Source organism: Vicugna pacos, chromosome 9 (assembly GCF_048564905.1).
Source record: "Vicugna pacos chromosome 9, VicPac4, whole genome shotgun sequence".
NCBI classification, from domain to species: Eukaryota; Metazoa; Chordata; class Mammalia; order Artiodactyla; family Camelidae; genus Vicugna; species Vicugna pacos.
Genome location: NC_132995.1, coordinates 60,717,904 through 60,733,390, shown reverse-complemented (window position 1 = coordinate 60,733,390; position 15,487 = coordinate 60,717,904). Strand labels below are relative to the sequence as shown.

Genomic DNA, 15,487 nt, shown 5'->3' with positions numbered 1-15,487 from the left:
CACACTGGGACACATTATAATCAGACTTTCAAAGACAAAGAAAAAATCTTGGAAAGCAGCAAGACAGAAGCAAATTATCACTTAAGAGGGGTCCTCAATAGGATTATGAGCAGATTTCTAATCAGAAACTTTGGAGGCGAGAAGGCAGTGGGCCAGAATGTACAAAGTGCTAAAATTTAAAAGAAAAGCTGTCAACCAAGAATCCTATATCAGGCAAAAATGTCCTTCAAAAATGAGGGGGAAAATTAAGACATTCCCAGATATACAAAAGCTAAGGAAGTTCATTATCACCTAAACCTACCCTATTAAAAATGCATAAGGGAGTCTTTAAGAAGACTTAAAAAAATGGAAAGCTATCCTATGCTCCTGCATTGGAAGAATCAATATTTTTTAAATGGTCATACTGTCCAAGGCAGTCTACAGATTTAATGCAGTCCCTATCAAATTACCCAGGACATATTTCACAGAACTAGAACAAATCATAATAAAATTTATGGGAATCACAAAAGCCTACAATTGCCAAAGCATTACTGAAGAAAAAGAAAGAGGCTGGAGGAATAACCCTCCCAGACTTCAGACAATACTACAGAGCTACAGTAATCAAAACAGCATGATATTGGTACAAAAACAGACTTATGGACCAATGGAACAGAATAGAGAGCCCAGAAATGAACCCACAAACTTTCAGTCAACTAATCTTTGACAAAGGAGGCAAGAACATACAATGGAATAAAGACAGTCTCCTCAGCAAATGGTGTTGGGAAAACTGGACAGCAGCATGTAAATCAATGAAGCTAGAACACTCCCTTACACCATACACAAAAATCAACTCAAAATGGATCAAAGGCTTAAATATAAGACAAGATACAATAAACCTCCTAGAAGAAAACATAGGCAAAACATTACCTGACATACATCTCAAAAATATTCTCCTCAGACAGTCTACCCAAGCAATAGAAATAAAAGCAAGAATAAACAAATGGGACCTAATTAAACTTACAAGCTTCTGCACAGCAAAGGAAACCATAAACAAAACAAAACGACAACCTATGGAATGGGAGAAAATTTTTGAAAAAGTTGAAACTGACAAAGGCTTGATCTCCAGAATATATAAGCAGCTCACATGACTTAGTAAGAAAAAAACAAACAACCCAATCCAAAAATGGGCAGAAGACCTAAACAAGCAATTCTCCAAGGAAGAAATACAAATGATCAATAGGCATATGAAAAAATGCTCAATATAGCTCATTATCAGAGAAATGCAAATCAAAACTACAATGAGGTATCACCTCACACCAGTCAGAATGGCGATCATTCAAAAGTCCACAAATGACAAATGCTGGAGAGGCTGTGGAGAAAAGGGAACCCTCCTACACTGCTAGTGGGAATGCAGTTTGGTGCAGCCACTGTGGAAAACAGTATGGGGATTCCTCAAAAGACTAGGAATAGACTTACCCTATGACCCAGTAATCCCACTCCTGGGCATATATCCAGAAGGAATCCTACTTCTAAAACACACCTGCACCCCAGTGTTCATAGCAGCACTATTTACAATAGCCAAGACATGGAGACAGCCTAAATGTCCATTTACAGATGACTGGATAAAGAAGAAGTCATATATTTATACAATGGAATACTATTCAGTCATTAAAAATGACAACATAACACCATTTGGAGCAACATGGATGTCCCTGAAGAATGTCATTCTAAGTGAAGTAAGCCAGAAAGAGAAAGAAAAATACCATATGAGATCGCTCATATGTGGAATCCAAAAAAAAAAAAAAAGAAAAATAAAGAAAAGAGAAAGAAAATAAAAAGACAAATGAACATAAATACAAAACAGAAACAGACTCATAGACATAGAATACAAACTTGTGGTTGTCGGGGGGAGAGGGGTGGGAAGGGACAGATTGGGAGTTTGAAATTTGTAGATACTGACAGGTATATATAGAATAGATAAACAAGATTATACTGTATAGCACAGGGAAATGTATACAAGATCTTGTGGTAGCTCATGGTGAAAAAGTAAGTGACAATGAATATATGTATGTTCATGTGTAACTGAAAAATTGTGCTCTACACTGGAAATTGACACATTGTAAACCAACTATAACTCAATAAAATTTTTTAAGAAGTCGGATTTCAGAAGTAAAAGTCTTTATCATACTGTTTTTTTCTGGATAAAATGGAAAGTTCAGCAATATCAGAAAATTCTTGATCTAATGAAGAATAGGGGTGTTAATTAAGTACATGAACCAAATCAACTTCCTTGTTCCCTTTGAGAACTCATAACTGTCTAGCAAATGCGTGTAGGTTTGCTTTTAGTATATAACTCGAATATGTAATGCTTCCTTTTGCAATTATCAAAATCATTGCTCTGAAATACCAATCTCTGTCTCAGTCTGTAAACTTTAGAGGCATGTGTATATATACAAATATGTTTTATAAATCGTGAATTTCTGTCTGTTTCCATTAAGTAATATCAGTTGGATTATAAAAGCAGGTTTACTTTTATCACACGTAAAACTTTGATCCTAGGGCTGTTGAGAAAAATGAAGGTGACTCATAACAATTTAAATGAAGAAGGAAATGACATGTTAAATGGCCGAGTAACTTGGTGCTAGATTATTTCCAGGACTATTTCCCCACCAAAACAAGCTGTACATTTTCTTCTGGAAGTTCATCTCTTCATGGCACTGTGCTGTGTTAAACTGTGTTAACATCTGTGCTGAAATGGAGCATGTACTTTTTTATATATGTGTTAGAATTTCAGCTACTTTAGTTGAGACACACAAAAAAATTGTTACTGATCCAATAAAATTATCAAAGGCCAAACAGTAACTACTTGGTTTCATTCTTAAATGATCTAAGAGAAAAGTAGAGAAAGCTCATACCTTTTTTTTTCCTTATAGGAAAATCAGTCTATTGATTATTGTACTAAAATTCAAAGTCAAAGTAAGGCTCTGGAATGAGCAAGTGCCTTTGTATTTATTTGAAGGAAGGAATAGGAAGAAACCTGAATTCTGCTCTCAAGGAAGCAAGACTAAAGAAACAGCATTATATTTCTCCCAGAAATGTGAAATGGACTATTTTACCTTAAAAACCGTTTTTGCTCTCCTTGCTGAAGGAAGTAATAGAGAGTGGGATGGCAATGTGAGGAGCCAGTTGTGATGATCGGTGTTGCGGTCCCTGTAAATGTTCCCGGAAAGTCCTCTTCTTGTGTTCTTTGAGGAAAAAAGAGATCATAAGCAGGGAGAATTCATTGACGTTACAGAATTTTAAGTCACTGAAAATAATTGCTTTCTGAATTAAGAGTAGGCTGGAAGGGTACCTAAGAGATGTTGCAATTTAAAGACAAAGAGATACCACCATAAAGGGCTTGACCGCAGACAGCAGTTTTCTAGCTACTTCTGTTCCAAGATCAGAATCTGTCTAGCTAAAGAATTTTATTTCTCGGCAGAAGCTTATGGAAGACTATGAAATCTTAAAATTTTCTTATGGTCCAGAGGGGAATAGATGCAGGTAGAATTGCAGTTTGATGGGAGACATTTTTCTTTCGATTCTGCCAGGTAGCATCATCATATTTTATCAGCAGTAGTTGGTTCATGACTGAACACGTAGAGTCTGGTGACGAGCGCATGGCAGAGTGCCTAGGAGTGAGAGTGAGACAGGCCCAGAGGACACCACACAAGAGCCTGGAGCTGAGGGGAACATGGCCGGGCGCTTGGCACTGCAAACTTGTTCGTGCTGCAAACTTGAGTGTTTTGAATCCCCTTTCAGAAATTAGTCAAATATGACTCCTATGTTCTGAGTAACTTTATGGGAAAATCTTATTCCTTTTCTGTCGGTTGTATATAAATGGCTTAAAAAGGAAATTATAATGACTACAGAGTAGAATTTGGAGATAATGGCATTGTCGCAGCCCAGTTTGGACTCATTACTGAGGAATCAAAATAACACTTCATGACTTTCCCTCAAGGCTTACTCATGTATGATGGTTTTAAGGCAGTTATTTAATGATGATGAATCCTATTTGTAAAGTACCTACTCAAAAGAGTGCATCTTACTTTACTGACCACTCTGTGGTCTTTCAACTGTCCTGTGAAGTAGGGAGAACCTAGGAGTGTTACATCACACCTCCTGTGGGGGAACAGATACTCAGCAGTGAAGAAGCGCAGGTAGACTCAGTCAGGATCATCCAGTGATAACGTGAGAGATCCTTCTGCTGACTGCATTTAGGTTCTGTGGTCTCCATTTCCAACCCTCAACTCTTCAGCTCAGAGACCAATTTACCAACAATAATGTAAAACAACAATAAAAATAAGGCAACATTTATTGAGTACACAGTATATGCCAAGCAGTATTCTAAGCACTTCAAAAGCAGGAAACCTTTTAAAGTTGACAACTGTATGGAATGGATATTACTATTATCCCTAAAAATAGGCTAAATGAAAATGTATACAGGAACTTATTTGTCTACAATCATAGGGCACACTGAATTGAAAAATGAAAGCATTGAACAGAAAGGAAATGGACAAAAGATAACAAGAAAGGGTCAGAGAGAAAGTCATAGATAATCTGGGAGGAATAGAACTAGAATGCTCAACTCTAAGACCCATCCTATTAGAGCTGAAAGATTTTTTTTTTAAAGAAAAAAATTCCTGTGAAGCTCCAGACCTCCCTTTGCTCCGAGTGGAAGAGAAAGCCAATTTATATTCCACATCTCAACACAACATACCGAGGAGGACAATGCTTTTTAAGAAGTCAATAAAAGTCATTGTGGGCATGTCCTTCACATTCAGCCAAGCCGTCCATGTATCAAAGCAAGAGAAAATGAAAACTAAATATGCCAAAGTTGAAGAGTCCTCATTTCCACCATTAGTAATCTTGAAGGATGAATTCTACATGTCAAGAAGTCACCAAGGAAAATCTGAGTTTTGAAGACCTGGTCACCACAGAATATATGTAATTATAGATTTAAGCCAGTGTGTCATGGGCCCTACTTTCGGGGCATGTTGGATGGGCGCTGGGACCTCTGTAAGGAGGCCGCTGACATTCCTGGGGTGGGGCAGCCCTCCTGTGCAGCTTGGGTTCCCTAAAGGGCCCCATGGGCGCCCCCTCCAGCTCTTGCACATACCCTTCTTTTTTCTGAAGTTAAAACCAAATGGGGAGGGGGCGGGGACAAGGTGGGAAAAATAGTACGTAAAGGGTATACATTTGACTAGGATGAAAGACTACTAGGATACTATCAGAAGTGGCAGGTAAAGACAGGAGGAAAGAGAAAACTAGAATAATGTCCTTGATGGTGACAGTGGTAAAAAGTTGAAGTTGAGAGATATCATTCAAAATTTATACTTCAAATTAAACTTATGTGACAACATACTAAGGGACTAAGATGACAAATATTTTAGTGTAGTGCTAAACCCCAACTATTCAGTCCTTCCTACATACGAAACAAAACACACACACACATACACACACACACACACAATAACAGAGAGAAAAACACATTGAATGAAATCTACTACAAATGGTAAATATAGCTTAAAAGATGAGGGAGAGTTTAATATATAAAAATGAAGAGGAGAAACACGAATGTTTCTATTAATTTATATCGATAACTACTACATCAGTCAGGATAATAATAGATTATAACACTGAATTTAAAAAATACACAACATCACAGTAAAACTCAAAAGAACTTTTAATTAAATGGAAGGGGTAGGGATTGTCTTTTCCACAGCACAACACCAGCAGTACAAATGAACAGAATGACTGAACTGGAAAATTTCTGCTTCACAAACACAAATATGGTAATTGACACACATCAGGGATCGATCACGGATGGTAACATTTTTAGAGAATGATAATCATAGGATAAGATATTTATACACTCTCAGAGAACTACTCATCAAATCACTGATTCTAGACAGAGAACCGTGTGTTCCAATGAACGGATCTCACTGGCTCCTGCCTCCATGACGAAGTGTTCAATGCTAAGAGGACAAGAGTGGTGACAGGCAAAGTGGACATGCTTAGTCCCCTGAGGGGCTCTGCCAGGAAGCACACAGCGTTCAGTAAGTGGCGTCATTGGCAGAAGGGTTGGCCTGAGTTTCATGATGAGGAAGGGGTCAGACAACTGCAGAATGTAGACCTTTGAGCCAGACAACTGACCTGCCCTCTGCACACAAGTCAACGTCACCACCATTAAAGACAGCCACAGAAAGGTGAGGAGAGGGTTTGGGTTCAAAAGGACTAAAGAAATATAGTAGCACAATCTCTTTAGTTCTTTGGAACCCAAAACATCTCTTCTCCTTTCTGTCATCTAATTTGTGGAGGCATTGCCTGTTTGAAAAAGACAGGCCGGTTGTCCTGTTCAATGGTCTAGATTCTGCAGTTGTCTGATAACTACCTCATGACGAAACTCAAGCGAAACCTTTTCAGCATGGACACTGCATGGTTAATGCCACCTGCACTGAGCACAGCTCATCTGGTGGCAAAGAATGTCCAGGCTGACATGTTGCCTTCTTCCAGCTGCTCCAGATGCCAGTGTGAACAGGATGGCAATTCAGAGGAGCAAGTGTTAAGGTCTCTCACAGCTGTGTATCCATCTAAGCACTGGTCTCCTTAGCACTGGGTCACATTGGGGGACTGATGCCTGGGATTTCTCCCATCAAATCACTGTTTTGGAGTAAAAATCCTGGATTGTGGCTGGTGGTTGTGATGCTGATTCTCAGAAAAGGATCCCTGCAGTGTTCAGTTTGGACTTTAACCAGATTTTCTGCTGTAGATATTTTACATCTAGTGGGAAATGTAAATATGACGATGTGGTTTCTTCCAAATTGGCAAAATCTTTTCAGAGTACTGAAAATAATGCGTAGCTGTGAAAGAGAGACAGAGGAGAGATGGAGAGACATAGGAGAGATAGAGAGAGGGACAGAGAGAGAGGGACAGAGAGAGAGACAGAGGGATCAAATGTGGGTCTTCGTTGGGTTCTGCTGACGGCTGAGCCTGGAGGGATGACCACATGGTGACAAGAGTCAGGAGCAGGCTGGGATCCTCTTGAGAGGAGGGGCTGAAGGGGGAGCCCGAGGCTGGTGCTGAAGGGAAAAGGGAGATCCACGAGTTAGAAGAAATAACTCCTGAAACGAACGTGCAGACTGTGGTGCAGATACTAGGGACCCCTGTCCTCACCCCACCTGTACTTGGGGATACGTCAGCTCAAAGCTGCTGTAGAGTCTTAGCCAGATCCCCCGACTGGTTCCTCAGCAGCCAACTGACTTTTGATTCCTCTTCATCTGGACCAAAGTGATGCCTTTCTCACATATCCCAGGGAGGGATGGGCTGAGCATCTCTCATACACATTCAGAAACAGACTGCTGTCTGGAGCAAGGATCCCTGGGACACTCTTATCCTGCTTCCTGATATCCTACCAAATCCACAGTCCTTCCAATCCCTACATGCATGTCAGCAGAGCTTTGAAAAATACTGATGCCGAAACCTCACCCCAGAACTTCAGAATCACAGTATCAAGGGGTTGGGTCAAGCCATTCATGTTAGATAGATCCAAGCTCACCCAGGTTATTCATGATGGCAGGATTTAGAGCTACCCACTAGACCTGCACTGCCTCACACCATTCTTTTTCTGTCGCTTCATTACTTCCACCATGAACTCCTTTCCCACTGGCCATAAACATTTTCTCACCTTCCTTCGGACAGTCTAGAGTAAATCACTTGCCTTCTCAAGTGGCCTTGCCTGAGGCAATGATCTTCTTACATCCTGTGTATCTGAGTCTTCATAAATCTGCCCCAAGTTAACTCACTATGATGCTCTCCTAGGTCCCTTTGTCTAAGATTCCAACTTACGTCATTTTTTTCTGGACTTTTCTGAACATGTAGAAGGAGTCATGTGAGTAAAAGGAAGAGAGGTCTGAAACCCCGGCACGTCATGCTTTTTGCGATCTGTAATCACTTGGTCTATGCTTCAGCTTTTGGCCAATGTCACTTTAGGGTGCCATATGTTGTCCTCCACCAGCTCCAGTGAGGCCCTGGGAGCCCCATGGACATTACCACAGAGCTGACCACCGGAGGCTGGTGAGAAACTCGACTCCAGGCCAGTGCAGCATTCCCGCCTATACCCGAGGTTCTTATTTAGTTTTCGTAATCAGGGTTCTCATTCCTCAGTTATATCACCTTTTATTCACGTGGAGATATCAAGGACTCAGTGTTGTCCTAGGTGTGTTATGCAGAAGCCAACCCATGTGCATGTGAAACATTAAGACAATGATTCTGGAAGAGGCAGTGGAGTGGAGGGAGGGAGGGCAGGGAAAGAAAGGCAATGAAACCAAGACAGTGTGTGATTTCAGGCAAAGTACTCCGTGTTGAGGGGCCTAAATGATGCTCTTCTGATGAGGGGGACCTCGGGGCCAGGCTTCCCTGTAGCTAGGAGTAGAGGTGAGAAGGAATACCAGGGCAGCAGTGGCAGGAACACAGCAGAGTTCACAGTAGAAACAGGAAGTGGGGATGGAAGGGCCTGGCAGGGTGGCAACTCCCATGGAAAACAGAGGAAAGAGCAGACAGAGGGAGGATCAACTGTTAAGTGAATGAACAACAAAGAGGACAAACTAGTGGAGTTTCAGGTGTAATCTCAGATGAGGAGGAACAGGGAAGACGTGCATGGAAGGGCCTAGCTGTGATTACCTCTGTCCCCTACGCTTGAAGGCCAGGGAACCTGCATGCTATTCTCCACTTGCTGCGCAGCAGTTTTCTTCGCAGAACCTTCTGTTTCAGGACACTGGAGGCATTACTGTTGCTAGAGACTTGACACTCATGCTGGCTGGCAGCTGAGCCCTCACCCTCCACCTTGGGGGGGCTCTTCATTCCGATGGAAGCATCGAAACCCAGCTCTGAAGATAAAACCACAGAAAACAGGATGCATTGTTATTCATGATCAGACAATGACTTACTCCTCCAGCCAAGAGGAACATCAAGTAAGGAAAGTGCCCAGGAACAAGAGAGGCCATCTGAACGTCCCTGACTGGTGAAGCCAGTGGAGACACCTCAGTATTCTTCTGTTTTGTTGACCATCCCCAAACTGTGCAGTGCTGGTAAGACTGCCAGGAGGCAAACATGTTCACATTGCCAAAAAACTTTAAGGAAAATAGAATTGACGAAAACACAAAGTTCCTAGGTAGAAAAGACAAGGCAAGGCAATCAGGGCAGTCAGAGGCTGTACTATTGGGACAGAAGGGACTGCAGAACGTAAGAAAAGTCAATGTTGAAAGAAAACCTCAGGAAAGAAAGAACTGGGGAAGTCTGAAACTGGAAAGGTTTACATATGTATATCAGTATATGCTTCCCATATATTTGTACATACACTATAGATAATGTTTATCATACCCAAGCTAAATAAGACATGGAAGCTGTGATAAAAATACAACACTCACAAGTGTGTGTGTGTACAAGGGAAGCAATGGATGATGGCGTTGAGATATTGAATGGATCATTCTAACAGCCTCTGATGAGTTGAAATTGACAAAGGAAAAATAGAGATAAGAAGAATAAGCGAGGGAAGCTCTGGTGGTAACATGAACGATTAGATCCGGGGGATTATGAGAATAAAGGGCATTAAAACTAGCGTTTGCAGCAAAATCTGTCGTGATGCCTGGATTCAGACTCAGGCCTCTGGGGTAAGTGTGCAGGAGAGAGAGTGACTAGCCGGTGGGGCTGAGTCCTGGCCGAGAGTGTGGGAAGCCAAGGTCAAGAAAAAGAGACTAGAGGGAAGGCAAGACAATGAAATACCACAAGGGCTAATGGCACTTGTCAGGGCCACGCATCCCTAACACCCGCTGAGCACTTCCCATGGGATCTCTGCTCAGTGGCCAGTGGTGACCCTTCCTTTCTCACCTCCACTCTCCTCATTTCTCAGATGAGGCCATCTTCTGACAGATGAGCATCAGGAGGCCACAGTCTCCAGGTGAAGATACTGAGAGCAGTGCAGGGTAAGGATGAATACATCCCAGATGAAATGCATGTGAGGGTATGAAAGCTCATTGAAGAAAATCAGAGAAGAGTCGGATGATGACAAGAAAAAGGAGAACATGGCCATGGAGATGAGTGGAGAGGACGAATTAAAAGGAGCATCATAGAAGAAACTGAGTGGCTCACCTTATCTATGAAGGTGGTTCTTTATTATAAATAAAGGGCTAAAAACAGAAAAATTACCTCCATGTGAAAACTCAACAGGACATTGAAGTGTGTGGGCAGTTTTCACATTGCTACTAAACATTACTAATGCACTGACAGCACGTGACGGGGGATAACTGGCTTGAGGATGGGTGAGGAGAAGAGAACTCTGGCAAACGTGCCATTCTGAGAAATCAATGGAAGACAGGGTCTAGAGAAAGTGGAGACCATCAAAATTCCTGCAATTCAGCTGAGACAATGCACGTGCAATCATTGTGTAAGTGTTACATCACCAGCAAGATACACGGGTAGACATCACACAGTCACAGGTGTGCTGACGCAGGTTTTACCGAATCACGGACCCTGGGAACTATGTTTCTTAACACTCCCAACAACCACGGAAGGTAGATTTAACTTCCCTGTGGTCAGATAAGGGAAATGAGAAGGGAATACCTCACAAGATAAATAACCTGGTTCTGTTAAAGAACCAGGAATTTGCAAACCCAGGACCTGGGGCAGAGCTGGCCCTAAATCTGCGGCTCTTGCTCACTTCCCTCTGTTAGAGAGTTGGGGATTTCGAGTGGACCTGAAAGGAGCATGGCAGAGGCCCCACTGTTTCCTCAACCCCCAGCTCTGGCACAACCAGCTCATGGACTAGAGCTTCCTACTCCCCGTTTCTTTCTTACCTTGCAGGGGCAGCCCTTGGTCTCCAAACTCAGTGTTGGCTGTGCAGCCCCACACGGTGGAGGGAAGGCCGAGCCTGACGATGCCGTCACCACAGTCAAACTGCTGGTCCTGCTGCAGCTGCAGGTGATGGGTCACCTGGGAGCTTGTCTGCAGGTGTGCTTGTGAAGCTTGCATCTCTGACCCTTGGAAACTCAGAGGCCCTTGGGGACGGTCCTCCCAGGAGTCAGCTGAAAGGAGAGGACAGTTCAGTAGGACCAATGCAACTTTCTCTTTGTCAGCCCCTCCCACGACACCCATTTCTGCTGTTCCTGCTTATCAGGGAGACCACCCAATCAGCCAGACAACAGAGGCAGACATCATGGGCATGACGGAGATGTCATTTTGAAGGCTGTGCCTGGGGACGCTGAGATGGCAGGTGCCTGGCAGCAACGTCGCTGAGATCAAAAATCACCCACTTGGGTCCAGAGGGTACTGGATGGCAGGTGAGGTCATGACCGTGACTCAGTTATTAGCGACCCTTCCCTGTAGCCTAGAGACAAGGTTCTGGCCAGGACCCAGGGAAGGGAGGACGAGGAATTGTTGATGTCTAATTAGAATAAAGATATAACAAGAGAAGTAGGGCCCAAAGGCTGCAAATTCCACTAGAAATGGGACTTGGGGGCTATAGCACATGGACCAAGTTATGAGAACTCTTCCCACTTCTGGAGCCTTTTCAACTCCCTTCCCCGTGTGTTTTTACAGCCCGTCCACCCACCACACAGGGATACGTCCCATGGCTACATGTGTCCTGGGTGGGCTGGTGGGTACTGGCACCTGTAAGTAGTGTAGCTGAGGTCTGAGGGCCTTGCTGCAAGCTCAGTGTCCAGAAGGGCTACAGAATCAGGATGTCTGGTTCTTCAGGGAGATGACACAGTGCACATTCCTTATATTACACCCCCCTCCAGGGGCACCAGGCACTGCTCGTAATCACACATGTTTTCAATTCTACTGTGAAGTGAGTTCATATTCTCAGAGAGTGGGCTAACCAAAGAGCTCAAGTAGCTCATCCAGTCCAGGTCAGGCTCAGGTGGGGTCACGGCCCACGGGGCCTGCTGCACATTGCTGTGTGGCTCCCACCTCACTATCCCCTGGAGACCCTCCTGCTCAACAAGATTTGTTGAACTGTTTCTTAAACGTGTCTCTCCTGTGTCTGTGACCGCGTCGTCTTCCAGAGAGCACACTCTGTCTCAGTCTCATCAGTGATTCATCCGACCTCCTTCTAAAGGGTTCCGCTGATCCTGTCTCTCCACACTAGCAGCGGTCTCACCAGTCTTACTCAGCTTGGGGAAACTTGTCCTCCTCAACCTCCCTACATGAACTCAAATCCTCACCTTGCCTTGACACTCCTGCTCCCTCCGGCCCCTCTTTCTTCAGCAGCATCACTTCCCACAACCCCCTTGAACAAATCCTCCCTGGACGCAGGCTGCCCCTCCTGACCCCAGCCCTGCACCTGCGCCTTGTAGAGCTTCCTGGGCTTTTTCCCTAAGCACTGCTCTCAGCCTCATGTGCCCTTCCCATTTCCTCCAGGCAGAGTTTCTTCGTCATTAATCACTGCATTTTAGGATACTTAATAAGATTTATTGATAATTCACATGGTCTGAAGGGTAACACCTCTGAAATTAAAAACTTTACTCTGTGAAACAATGAACAAAACCAGTAAACCCACCCTCAAAGGCTATTTTGAATCACAGACTTAAAGTATTTTAAAATATCACATCTTAATTTCATCATTTAGTTTTATCTCTCTTTTCCCAACTAATGGCTTTTATTAAACTATGCTCAATATTCTCTGCATTTGCATGGGAAAAGGCAAAATAGTTTATCAAACATCACAAGGAATGCCCAATAGCATTACTTAGGAAAGTAGGGAAAAGCCTCCAATGAAATCTGAAGTTGTCCTTAAAGATCAAGTGCTTGTGCTGTGCCTACAGTACTTCTCCCTGGTCAGGGCGGATGGGGCGAAAGAGCAGGTCCCCTGCGGCCCTACTGCTGGAGTGACAGCTGTCCACACTGTTCATAGGTCATGATCAGAGCCCAGAAATAGGATGGACCCAAGGATCATTGATGTGTCCCGTTCATTCACCTCAGCCAATCCGTGTAGGGGAGATTGGCCTCTCCTGCCCATGCTGAATGATGGCCTGGCAGGGCCGGGCCACACCCCACACATCTCACTTCCCCTCTCTAGCCTGACTTGATACCAACAGCCTGCACTGGTGCGGGCGGTCCAGGTGTCACAGGGCGTCCTGGGATGAGGAGAAAGGAAAGTTGTCTTACCCACATGATGCCGTTTGCAAATTAAATCCCACAGCCTGATTCAAAAGAACACAAGTCTCAGGGCCTGTTTACAGAAATCACTCTCGTAGTGTATACAGTTCATTGGCTACAAAGTCTGTGAGGATAACTGGGGACCCACTAGGAGCCGTGTGCTCTATTCGGGGGAGAACTCACCATCTACAGCAAGCGCTGAGAAGACTCCCTGTTGGTCCCATGGGAATGAGGCACCTCTGTCAGGACTACAGGAGTCCGACAGGTCATGGCCAACCGAACTGGTCAAATAACATTCATCCAGTGAGTCCTGTGGGCCTTCATTCTCTTCTACCACTGGCTGCTCACTACTGAGCCTTCTGGGGTCAGGTGCACTGAGGATTAAACAAAACGGATGAGCGAACACAGGGTCCTAGCTGGGTTTGATGGGAGTGTTAAGGGACTGGTCGCAGAAAACAAATGGACATTCTCCACAAAGCGAGATATAACAATCTTCCTCCATCTGGGGCCAGAGTGTGCTTACAATGGGAATAGGAGACAGACAGAGCAGGAGGTGGTCCCAGCACTGACCAGAAAAAGAGCTCAGGACGAAGGAGACGGAACCACCTCAGTACACATTAGTCAGGACACACACTCAGAAACTACAAGGGAGGCTTCAACTCTTGCATGAGTTTTGTTGAAATTTACATGCAACAGCTGAGGGAACAAGACTCTGGCAGCATAATCCTGTGTCTCCAATGCCTTTTCTCTACCACTGAGATGTGATATGAATTTTGGTTTTCTAAGTACTTTTCTTGTTATGAAATACTTGTCAGTGCTAAGAACAAAGAGTGAAAGGCAGAAATGCATCCTATGCTGCTTATAATAAAAACAGAGAAGGAGAGTCCGAGAAATCCCGGACAGGTTAGCACCCATGTATCAACTGAATGCAGTTACTCCATTGGAGAGAGATTATCAAAGGGGCTTATAAACGTACAGTTAACATAGACAGCATTGTTAAAGGGACACACTGTGGTTGTCTGAATGGAAGAATTAGGCATATTCAGCAGTTTCTCATTTCCCTGGATCTGACCTCACCATACATCAACATTAAATTAAGAGCCATGATTCTTCATTATGCTGTAGACCAGAAATCGACACAACATTGTAAACTGACTATACTTTGAAATACATAAATAAATAGATGACAGATAGATAGACAGATAGATAGATAGACAGACAGACAGATAGATAGCAGAAAGAAAACAAAAGACCCCTGAGTCTTCAGAATTACCTGGAATATATATGGTCTTGTTCCTCTTCTTCCTCAACAACAGGATGATTTTCTATGGATCAATTCAGACAGGGCAAGAAACATTAAGCAGATCCCCCTACATATGTCAATAGTTAGGTATCCAATACTATCCCGGGGAAAAAAGTATCACCAGTGGCACAGGAGGATACTGTAAGAATAATATTCCCTGGAGACCTCACGTTGCGTCTTCTGGACCTGCCTGGGTTTGCTTTCTTGACCCCTGGGCAGTATCTCCTCACCACAATCACCTTTTCCAGGTCCGAGTCAGGAGTGAAATGTATCTTTTCCCCACGTAGTCTGTGGAATAGCCCATCTGCATTCTAAAAAGAATACTGTAATATTCAGCCTTCCCTCACCGTATGCTGGCTGGTTTAGCAGAATTTATACACTGAAAACAAAATAATGGTTGGAATCTACAAACCCTAGCATGAAAATGAGCTTTGTGCTAAACAGAACCATCAGCCCTTCATGGAGTGGGGGAATGCTGGGGTCAGCCGCACTTCATGGAAAGATACATGCAAGGTGATAGTAGGGATGTTTGTGTCCTGGTGTTCAGGTGGCTCCTCCACTTAGAGGAGACGGACACTGGGGATGACAGCAGTGACCCCAGGGAAACAACAAATCCAGAGGTGTAGTTAACACTGTCAACATCTTTTGAAGGAAAGAAATTCCAGGGATATTTTAGGGGTATGAACATGAGAACCTTATAAGTAGAAAAGACATTTGATGGGAATCATGAAAAAAGACACCTCTGTACAACTGCACAGAGGTGAGTGACATTGTCACACTTGCCTTCGGTTCAGTGACCTATCTTGGGACCCAACACATAGGCTTGTCCTGGGATAGAGAGCACAGTTCCCTGGCCCGCATGATGTCTGTGCTTAAAACTGAATTCTAGAACCTAAACCTTCTCAATATAAATGTATAGGGTCTGCCCACAGGGACGCCATAGCTCGGCACCGCCAGAGGTGTGAAGCGCAAAAGACACCAGCTCTACCTGGCAGTGCAGTTGGAGGT

The 15,487-nt window shown here is 43.7% G+C and overlaps 1 protein-coding gene across 1 annotated transcript in view; it reads right to left on the bottom strand.

The window, feature by feature from the left end:
- Nucleotides 1–5,686: 5,686 nt before the first annotated feature.
- Nucleotides 5,687–15,487, bottom strand: part of LOC140698258 (NBPF family member NBPF4-like) — a 30,445-nt gene continuing 20,644 nt past the window's right edge. Inside the window, exons 17-21 of the mRNA XM_072968002.1 lie at nt 14,450–14,501; nt 13,360–13,550; nt 10,872–11,099; nt 8,701–8,906; nt 5,687–7,100 (exon numbers count right to left, since the gene is read on the bottom strand). Coding sequence (XP_072824103.1) covers nt 8,710–8,906; nt 10,872–11,099; nt 13,360–13,550; nt 14,450–14,501 — 668 coding nt within the window. The 3' untranslated portion in view covers nt 5,687–7,100; nt 8,701–8,709. The remainder of the gene's footprint in view (nt 7,101–8,700; nt 8,907–10,871; nt 11,100–13,359; nt 13,551–14,449; nt 14,502–15,487) is intronic.